The sequence below is a fragment of the Galeopterus variegatus genome, unplaced genomic scaffold, assembly GCF_000696425.1.
Source record: "Galeopterus variegatus unplaced genomic scaffold, G_variegatus-3.0.2 Scaffold1923, whole genome shotgun sequence".
In the NCBI taxonomy this organism is placed as follows: Eukaryota; Metazoa; Chordata; class Mammalia; order Dermoptera; family Cynocephalidae; genus Galeopterus; species Galeopterus variegatus.
The window spans coordinates 132,959-144,365 of record NW_007728034.1 but is presented as its reverse complement, the minus strand read 5'-3'; the positions used below and the strand labels follow the sequence as shown (position 1 = coordinate 144,365).

The window sequence follows — 11,407 nt, the reverse complement described above, 5'->3', positions numbered from 1 at the left end:
ATGATAACCATAATACGTTTCATGAGAGAATAAAAGGTTTTAACTTCATGACTTTGTTCTAGAGTAGATGATTATTTGAAACTTTAACTTTTCTGAATGTACATAGTCTCTAAAGTACAGTTTAGTTACATAAAAGGAGATATTTAAAAACATCATAGGGGTGTTATAGGTTGTGCAGGTTATGTAAATATTATTTCTGAAACCTGACTTTTTATTTTCTCTCCTTATGCTGATTTTCTCTTTGTGATCCTAAAAAGTAAAATTAAAGTTTCTAGGTGTAGCAGTTAATTTATTTTCATTGCAAAGACACATGTAGAAGTCAGGTAAGACAAAAATCTTTCACTTCTCTGAAAAACTCAGCTCCTTTATATACTCTCCCTTCCTGACTTACTCCTGGTTGGCATAGTTGCTTCCTTACTCAGACTATGTGCACATGGCTTGCACCCTTTTAATTTATACCTGTTTGCTGTGTTTACTTATGTAATTCCCTCCTTTTGTTCATAGTAGGCTAAGAGGCTAAAAGTGGAGAACTGGTGGTAGTAGATTCATGCTGCAGTGAACTCCCACAGTGCTAAAATATAGGTTATAATTCCTTCTGCGGATGGCTGCTTAGAGGCCTAAATTATCATTGTATGAAAGGAATTTAAACATTTGATAAGAACAATGAAATGGTATTTATTTCTGAAGTTTCTTTTCACTGTTTAACTTTTTTTTTGGTTTAGTAATACCTAATTATATTAAAAAATTTATTTACAGACCGAAAACTGTCTAAAAACAATAAAATAAAATGCCAGTTCTGAAGTAATATTTAGCCATTAGAGGTTGAGGCTAGTTTACTTTCTCAAGAATAAAAAAACAATTGATACTTTTTTAGTATAAATAGGATTGTGTTATAACAGACGTATGACTAAGCATCCGAATGCGTTTCTGAATTCAGTTATATGTGAGTATAAGTTTTAGGATTTCATGGGAAGATATACACTTATTTCATAACTAAACTTAGAAGTTTGTAAATTAAAGCTGAAAATTCTATTTCCCAGACTAGGTATTGAAAAAGTGCAAAAGAGACACTATTGTTTTCATAGATAAAAACTGCTAAAAGCTAATTAGCACTGCAAAGGGCAATGGTAACTGGTGATAATTTACTCCAGTGATCTAAAGGCCAGGGAAACAGCAAGGTTGACACAATTATTTATATTAGGTTAATATTCTTATATCTAAAACTGATTTTTAAAAACAATTTCATTTTTACAGACTATTTTTGAGTATTCATGTGTGCATATAGGAATGCTTAACTCAGCTGCTCTTCTGGTCTTTCAAGGACAGGAACAACCTCAGACCGACTGACAGTGAAAGCCCACTAGAATAGGTCCAGGAGAAACTTGTGTAGTCTGCAAAGCTGAAACAATGTAGAAATAGGCTAAGGAGAAATGTAACCATATTTCTTGCTAGGCAATTTTTAGTCTCACCTGTCTGTATGAAATTAGGTAGTAAGCTCATGTAGAATAGCCCTGTCCAATAGAAATACTATGTTTTGCCACATAGGTCATTTTAAGTTTTCTAGTAGCCACGTTAAAAAGTTAAAAGAAATATGTGAAATTAATTTTAATGATATGATTTATTTAACCCTATGTTTAAAATATTGTTTCAAAAGGTAATAAGATAAAAATTATTAATGAAATTTTTTTTGTGCTAAGTCTTCCATTTACAATGTCTATTTTACGCTTAAAGCAAATCTCAGTTTGGATGAGTTACAGTTCAAGTGCTTTTGTAGCTAATGGCTACCTTATTGGGTAACACAGTTCTAGATCACGTATTTTCTTTTTCTTTCCTATTTTCTGTATATTCACGGGGAGCTCAGGAACTATCATTGGCTACTAATTTTGGAAGTGAAGGCCTCGTATTTATTATTTGGTTAGGAAGGGCCTGTGGCAGTGTGATTAATACTCCTGGGTAACTCAAGCAGCAGTTCTGCAGTCAAGTATTTGGTGTAATAAAGGCCGAGGAATGGTCTGACTTGCCTCCGTTCTCTGTGAGCATGTGTGTTATGATTGTCCTTAGAATCCTGTGTCCTTGCTTTGTGGATAACTGAATTGTCAATTTTGTGTTTTATTAAAGTATACTTTGAGGAATTTTCTTTTGCAAGATACAAGGTGTGACTTTTTTAGGTTTTTTATTTTCTAATGTGAAAAAAAAAAAAAATCCCCAACCACTTACTTTTTACACTACTTTGAAAGATGGAATTCCATTCCTTCCAATATAATCCTTTTTATGGAGGGGCAGTAATTAAATACATGTATTGATATTCATTCTCATTGTTTTGGTTTTTAAAAGCACTTGAAACTTAAAAAAATGACATTATTACAAATTTCAGAATAAACGGCATTAATCAGAAGATTTATTTTTGTAGCCTTCAAGTGTATTTTTGTTTGAATATGTGGATTACCTAAAAATGTGCATTTATTGAGGTTAGATTTTAATAATAAAAACTCCCTCTTAAATGAATCCTGGTTTATGCACTTTGTGGGCTAAATGAATTAGGCTTTAAACTTTTATCTGAATCTATGGAGCTTGGATATAAATTGAAAAGATCACAGCTATGGGGAGAAGACCTATACTGCAAAGGCCTTTCTGCATAGATTATGAACATCATAACTCAATAATTTTTTCAAAACTGTGGTTATAATTGGACCCAATGGGGGTCTGTTTCTTTGATCAGATCATAGTAACTGTGACTTTACACTGGAAAATGTCACTACTGTGAAGGTTTATCACCTGTAGAGCTGGTCTTTCCTCTGATGTTGCGTTCATTTCTCATTAGCATTATTCAAAGTTTAGTTGTTAATTAGGTTGACACTTCAATTACAATCATCATCTACAAGAGTAGTCAGGACTACTTGCATAAAGAAATAAAAATATTCCTTCTTGCATGTGTATGTAAAGGAGAAATGAGGTTATTTTGTTATCTGATAAGGATAAGAACATGCTCTATTAAGGGAGCAATCTAAACAGAATTTGTCTCATCAGTTTTGTTTTTTTTTCTTAAGAAAACAGAATTGTTACACAACTTCACATGTTTCTGTTTTAAGCATTGACAAGGAATGTATATGGGAATCAATATTTTTAAGTGTGTAGACTGTGGGGATTTTTTGTGTTAAAAGAATTGGCGAAGTGAATTGGATGTATAGGAATGTATTATATCTTCTCCCCCTTAAAAAATAAGAGTTTACATCAGGAGTATGATCTCAATTAAAAATTCACCTAACTAAGGGCTGCTCATAAATAATATGATTCTCTAAAATAACATAGCACTTGAAACTAAAGGACAGAAAATGTGTGAAAAATTATGACAAATTTAAATGCCTCTTAAAATTATGCAGATTCCTAGATAATAGGTTTTTCTTTGACTTAAAAACATTAGTATTTCAATCTTGTTACTGGTTCATGAAACAGTGACGTTGAACTCAAACCCAGCATATGGTAGTGGAAAAAAGCTGGACAGAACAGAGTTTACGTTACAGCTTTGCCACTTACTAGCTGCATAGTAAGGGCAAATTATCTTCATCTTTGTGCCCCTATTTCCTTATTTATTAATGGGGATCTGAATGCTTTTCTTAGAAGACTATTGTAAAGATTTAATGAGACAATGTATAGTATTTGCATAAAATTCCCACTCATGGTATGGGCTCAATAACTTTATCTTCTCTCCCCTCTTTTTATCTAATAACAAAAACTATTCAACAAATGACTGGAAAATTATATATGCATATGAGGCTTCTAAAAATAAAATTAAATAGTAATTGATCCTGGAGGACCTGTAACAAATAACCTTACATAGCACAAATGAATGATACCCAACGAGCTTCATCTCAAAACAAGTAGACACATGTTGTAATTGCTAAAAATCTGCAGAAAAGTGGCTCACAAGCAGTTTACTGTAAAATAATTAAAGCTTATTTATGTCAAGAGGCCTTGGGAAAAAAAAGAGAGCATAAACCAATTTGCATTAGCACGGTACTATCCTCTCCTCCTTTCCTTTCAATTAACAGACCAGCAGGTGCTCTCTGCAGTTAAAAAGATAAGCTGTCAGGGAGGAGGATGAATTTTTGGCTGACCTGCAGACACTGTGGTTTGCCTGATGATTGGGTTCGTACCTTGCTGTACCAATTTCTGAAGTGTTAATTTAACTGTTCCTCTCTGTCATGCAGGTCTCGGCCTTGAAAAATAAACTGAAGAAGCAGTCTACAGCTACGGGTGATGGAGTAGCTAGGGCCTTTCTTAGGGCACAGGCTGCTTTGTTTGGATCCTACAGAGATGCACTGAGATACAAACCTGTGAGCGTTTTATTTCATCACTATTTTAATTTGCTTTTTTGTGGTTCTTTGGAATGAGGCAGAGAAAAGAAACATCATTTTAATATCACACCTTAAAAAAGTATTATGACCGTCTTTTAAAATCTAGAACAATATGCTTTAAAACATGTTTCATCTCCAATTTCTTGACTTTTTGTTTGTAGTTCTAGTAACCTTCAGTCAATATTTTCCACATTCTTTTGCATATCACCTTATTAATGTTCTAAAAATGGAATACTTTTCCTCTTAACTAATTAATGAATTGTGTTAATGCATTTTAAAGCGCTTACCTGATCTTGTTAAGGTTATTAACAAATTCACCAGACTATTGGATTTATTAGATTAATGTCTTTAGAAATGACAAGTACAAAGTTTAAGTTTAAAAAAAATTAAGACTTAAACATTTTGCAATATTTGGAAATTTGTTGTCTTCCTAGTTTATAACACTTTTCTAAAGTAGGCTTATTTATTTAGCATATCTTGGCTCATTTTGCCTGTGTTTTTTTTTTGCTTTAATACCCTAAAAATGATTATTGTGTAGAATTGTAGCCAAGGTTTTGAATGGTCCAAAAAGATATGTCAAAATATATTTGTTTCTCTCTCTGAATTGTTGGTTAAAGTTTGTTAGGATGATTTTATAAAAATTATTTCTTTATGCTTCCATGACCAGATGAATAGTAAGTTGTAAGAGATGAAAACATTGAATTAGTAATAAGAACACCTGCTATCTAATAGGAATTCCTTTTCTAAGCTGTGTGACCTTCACTGATTTCCTTAGTCACTCTAGACTTCAATCTTCTTATTTGTAAAATGAGAATTCTTATACCTTCCCTGTCTAACTTTGAGGGTTGGTGTGTAAACCCTATTGTAAACTATGAAGCACCAAACAAATATGAATGGGTTATGTCCTTCTTAAACTGATTTCTGAATTAGTGGTTCCTACCCAGTGACTCTGATACCTCTGAAGGGTTATTGAGTTATTGAAAGGGGTCCTTAAATCATGGGCAGATCAGCTACTGTCTGTAGAGAAGTACATTTGTTTGTGTCTAGTTTACATGCTATTCTTTTTGATATTTCATAAAGCTTTATAGCCTCATGGTACTTAATATAGTATACATATGTCACATGAGAGGAGCTTTGAAAATTGTGGATAATTGTAAGGGTCTCATTCTTTAAAAGACTGGAAACCAGTCATCCATATTACAGTAGAGCATATTCATATTCAAATTACTTAACATCAATTAAAACATAAACATGAGTTTGAAAGACAAAATTAGTTGTTAATTTTGGTTGTCAGTTTTTTTTCTTTAATAGGCATTGATTTCAAGTTTACAGTAAAGTCAGAAACATCATTTTGATTTTTGCCATATTTAAATATTATTTATCTTTTAAAAAATGCTTATCCTTATAAATAAAATTTTTCATTTTGTTTTTCTTTTAAAATTTGTAGAGCTTCAAATTTGAGAAAAGGAGCAAATTGAAGTGAAGAGAAAATTTTCTTAGCTGATTTAAATTATTACTGTGTTAGAGGATGGGTGAAGTTATTCACATATCCCATCTTTAACATTAATTACTATAGATTTTATAGCTTAATTTTCTCTGTCTTTGAGCTTCATTGAGCAGATAGGAGTATAAGATTTTGATGACATTAACTTTTTTTTTCTTAAATATCTTAAAGCCAGATTTCCAGTATCTATGAAAAATATATAATTTCCTAGAGTATCTTTCCTGTTTGTTGATCACATCTTATAAATTTATTTGTTAATTTATTTACATTTTCCTTTTTTATATTTGGTGTTTTCTCCTTTTTTTTCCCTACTGCTAGTTGTATTTGTGAGTTGGGGGATAGTATTTTCATTTTGTATGCCTTTATGTTTCTTCTGATTCAATTGAAAGCTTACTTTTCAAAGTATATTGAATGCATTTAAATGATTTTTTCTATTTAATTTTACAGGAAACAGTTTTTAAAGAAAATCATTTATTTCTTTGTTGTATATAAAATATATTTTTTTTTAGCCATTATCTTTACAAATTACCCTGTATCATAATTTATCAAAAATGTTTATTTTTTATTTTAAAACTCTTTTTGGTCACTTATGTTTTGATGTATTTTTTGATTGATATAAAAAAGGGGCTGAGTGTAGAAGTTACAACTATTTCATGGTTTTGTCTCTTTTCATAAATACATTTCAATAGTATCTTCTAGCTATTACAATTGGAAAAGGAAAGATTACTAAATAACTTTAAATGGATATGAATTATTTCACTAGACATTACTTTTTGAAGTTTTATGATTGTTTACGCACATAAAAATGAACAATTAGTTTCCTTACATCTGACAAAATTAAATGTGTAGATTAGGCCTATGACTGACCAGAGTTTCAGGGGCCATCCTTCACCTGGCATTCAAGGCCTTCACCACGGGCATGTGTCCTCTTCCTTTACTTTCTTGCTAAACTTTGACCTCAGTTTGGAGAATTCTGCCTGAAGCTCCAAATGTTCAAGCTTCTCAGGCTTCCAGGTCTCTATTTATAATGTTCTTTCCTCCTGGCAGCCTTTTATATTTCTCACTTTTAAAGGCCATCTACTTCCTTCCTGATCCTTGAAGTGTAAGTGTAGGTCATACTGACCCTTTCCTTCTATGAATTAATTATACTTATTTTTTTAACACATTTCTTCTCCCTTACTCACATATTCTTGATCATAATACTTACACTCTTATTTTTTACTGATATTCATAATTTTTAATCACTATTAAAACAATAATTGAACTTTGAGAACCCATCAGATACAAGGCATTTGGTAGGCCCTTTAGATAAGCTTTTTCCATTAGTCTTTACAAGCCTTCAAAATATTACACTTTTTATTTTAAAGATGAAGAAAATCATACTCGTAGAGCATAAATAACCTCCCCGTTCCCTTCACTGATGAATAGTGTGGCCTGGTTTTAAATCTCTTCTTCCCACAGTCCCTCTCTTGCTCCAGTGCAGCATGCTTCTGTTCTTTCTTGCCTCTGTTATCATATCATATAGATAAGTTCCTGAACATACCTTCCTTCCAAATGAAGATCCGTGGAAGGCGTTCAATATACACTTATGGAAAGACTGAATTGAATACAGTCTTAGGAATTTTCTCAAAGAGAGCAGGGGGTGTAGGCATCTCATAGTGTGTCTATAAACAGGGAAAATGATTTGATATTCGTGCTGCATATTTCCACGTGTGGTTTTGTTTCCCTTGGGTAACTGCCCCACTCCAACAGCTTCATCTTCTTCCCTCTCGTCTTCTAGTTCATCTCTTCCCTTCTTTGCGTCGATATTCTGAACAGCAGACTGAATGTACTGTACCGAAAGTTTTGCTTCATCTGTTTTTTTCCTCACCATAGCAAATCATTTAAAGTAGAAGTCAATGGCGAAACAATTCATTGTACAAGAATATACTTCTTATTCTGTTTATTAAGATACATTATGGATATAACTTATACATTTAACATCATATGTTGAGCACGGCTACAGTGGGCCTTCCATGAGGCGTCTGGACAGGAAAATAAATTATTTTAAGCCTGTGCCCTCCAGGAGCTTCTAATAATGGAGGCTGATGTAATAATTTCTTTTACAGTGATAGTAAAGAAAATCATGTTAGAAAATAATAAAAGAGAATTGTGCTTATATGATTCTATGGGAAGTAGAGAAGAAACCTGGGAGACACCATTTGAATGTGTACATTTTTCTTGGGAGCATACCCATATCCCTCACCATGTTCTCAAAAGAGAAAAGGACTAAAAGAGATTATGATTTACTCCTATCAAGAGGTAAATTGGCAGGAACAGGCATAAATGACTTTTCTGTATTAATTTCGAGAATTTTAATTTTATCCTACAGTGTTTAAAATTATTTTTCATGGGAATGATGAACTCAGCATTATTTATTAGAAAGATCACTCTGATGGTGGCATTCATGTTATGCCAGATTTGAGTAAGACCGGAGGCACGGAGGCAGGCGTGGCTATTATATCCTTACTGAAGAAATAGGAAGAAAGGACTCTAGTATGTGGCCCCAAGGCTGGCCAGGAGAACCAGATCTAAAAGAGTTTAGGGAGAAAGACAGCAGTATTGGGGAGCCAGTTAGATATGGATTGTGAGGGAAAGCCCTCCAGGATGATTTGCACATTTCTATACACATGTTAGATACATATGGTAAGTACTGCTAAAGAGTAATTTATCTTTATAAATTCAGCACTTAGAATGTGTGAGTGACAACTCTAAATAAGTTGTTAACTGTTCTTACAGCGCTTAATATACACTCCGTAAATGACACACTGGCATGATTGACAGATAAATTATACCTGTTCTTAATTACAGAGAAAAATCTAAAACTCCTTAAGTTTGTTGGAAAGTGATTTAAGTAGAGTAATGGATATTTAGCGTTTTGGTTTTTTTTTTAGCCAGCGGTAAATTAGCTACTTTTTAATAGTTCAAAAATGTGAGATAAAACTAATGTGCTTAATGAATTGAAGAAAAGAGACATGAGCATAAATCTCTGGAACCAGAGTGCCTCAGTTCACACCTGGGCCTGTGACTGACTAGTTGTATGACTGGGCAGTTAACCTCCTAGTGCTTTAGTTTTCTCATTTGTTTAAAAAAAAAAAGATAATGATACTTCTTGGGTTGTTTACATAATAATATGATTTCACATATGTAATGTCCTTAGAACAATGCCTGTCATATGGTGAATCCTGGTATACATTAGCTATTATTATTAAAAATGAAATTTTAGAAGTGGAATATTTGGTAAGGAAAATCTCTTTAGTGTAACCAAGAAAAAGCACCTTGCTTTGATCTCCAAAAATAAAAACATTGTCATATACATGACAATACTTTTAAGTGGTTGCATTAAATAACTAGTAAAAGGTCTCTAGTTGTACCTCTGTGTGTCACTTGTGTCACAAATTGTTAAAAATAAAAGTCAAAATTTTTACTAACAGTTAGTGCTAAAGAAATGTTTGCTTGAGTTAAAATATTGCTTAATATATTCAAAGACATGTACTTGATTATCCTAAGAGCATAGAAGTAACATTCAAGTTTATTTCTTTGAATGCTTAGGGAGCCGTCATTTGTTCTAATCACTCAAGCTTTTCTGGGCTGCCTTGAGACTGGCTAATGGATAAAAAGTAAATTACTTTTAAAATACAGATTGGTTAGTAATCTGGGCCTCAATTCAAGCTGGAAGAGTTGTCTTTAAGACATTTTTTGGATTATTTTCCTTTAAGACATTATCATTAATGTTCTTGTGTTTAGTCATTAAGCTCAAGCAATTTAAACATTCACAATTTAAGAGGCCATTCACTAAACCTTTGCCTTAAATGCTTCCATTTAAGAAATTTGTAACTGTCAACTTGTTAGAGTTTTAAAAATCCAAGTTTAAAAGTACCGTGTACTCCCTCCTCACAATTTAAGGTTACTAAAACATTTTAGGCGTCCTTTCATCTCATTACCCATGCTTGAGTATGTATGGACGTTTTCACATTAGAGAAGGTTGCTACCAAAGAAATATTTGGTGTGTACCTAGCTTTCTGATAGGAAAAGAAATTCCTTTTATGGCACTTTCTTTTCTCTCTTTTTTAATTAACAGAGAGAATTTTGCTTAATTGCTTTGGTAAAAATGTAAAAATTCTCTGCAACTACTCTAAGACAAGTAGAATTAGGAGGGACTTTGATAGTAAAGTCTCCATTTTTATATCACTGGAAATATGTTTCATGAGAATGGAAAGTGTTTTTCTTACTTTCTTAAAATGTGGGGGACAAAAATTTTGTATTTTTTTCATAGTATGTGCAAAATTAATACATTATTAATCTTTTCTAAATGTTCAAATTTAACCAAAATGTTAGAAAAGCTATGTCTAATTTACAAAAATCCATTTCTTTTCCCATCTTAAGTTGCTGAATCGTAGTCAAATGGAACATTGGTAGATGGCTATATTTTTTCAAGACAGACCCAATAACTTTGGGATAAACTTGTATAATAATATGTATAAAGAGAAGATTTTGCTGCTAATGATTAAAGTTTACAGTTTGACTATGAGGCTGTTTTTCATTGACTTCAAGCTGAACTGTCAGCAATAGAAGAAAGTTATTGTTATTATGGTTAATAAACTGTGAAAGTAGACTCACTGTACCTTAGATGATAATAGTATTGGGACACTTAGAAGAAAAATGCTATATAACCTGGAAAATCATTTATTATTATTTTCAGTGAGAACCTGCACATATTTGAATATTCCCTTAAGAGACCTGACAACAAGATTCTTTCCGGGATTTTAAAATTTAAATTAGCCATCAGTATGCAGACATTTTTGCTTAGTTTGTTTATATTCCTTATGTAACAGTGACATTACATATTAGGTCCAGGTGCATTAAGTAACTGGATAAGTATAATGTTGATATTTTGGGTTATATTTCACATAATTATATTGTATCATTCTTCCTGATACTTATTTTACTTTAAGTGTGAATTCTTGCTAAATCATGCATGTCCTTATAGCATAAGATCTAGACTATATTTTAAGTATTTTTTTGTTCTTGCAAAGTTTTCTACTCCAGAGTACAATATAGAACTTGAAAGATATCCATGCTTAAAAATAAACAAAAATATGGGCCGGCCCGGTGGCGCACTGCTACAGTGCGCCGCTTGGGAGCGCAGCGGCGCTCCCGCCAAGGGTTCGGATCCCACATACAGACCAGCCGCTCACTGGCTGAGCGAGGTGTGGGTGCAACACCGAGGGTTGCGATCCCGTTGCCGGTCCCGGTCCGGTGCGGGCACGACACTGAGGGTTGCGATCCGTTGCCGGTCACGAAAAAAGACAAAAAGGGAAAAAAAAATAAAAATAAAAAATAAACAAAAATATTACATTAAGTCAGTAGCCATTATCACTCTGTAAGTTGTACATAAGAACACTGAAAATTCAAGGTACTGTGTTGGGTGATGTAGGGAATGCAAAGAATTTAGTCCCAGACCTCCAGCGTTCACAGATAAGATATATAAAAATACCTTTTAAACAAG

The 11,407-nt window shown here is 32.8% G+C and overlaps 1 protein-coding gene across 1 annotated transcript in view; it reads left to right on the top strand.

Annotated features, from left to right (window-relative positions):
- The window catches only part of DENND1B (DENN/MADD domain containing 1B), a gene marked incomplete at its 5' end in the record, with an annotated part of 253,597 nt that overhangs the window by 161,368 nt on the left and 80,822 nt on the right, over positions 1 to 11,407 (top strand). The window contains one exon of the mRNA XM_008579612.1: positions 4,209 to 4,334. Coding sequence (XP_008577834.1) covers positions 4,209 to 4,334 — 126 coding nt within the window. The remainder of the gene's footprint in view (positions 1 to 4,208; positions 4,335 to 11,407) is intronic.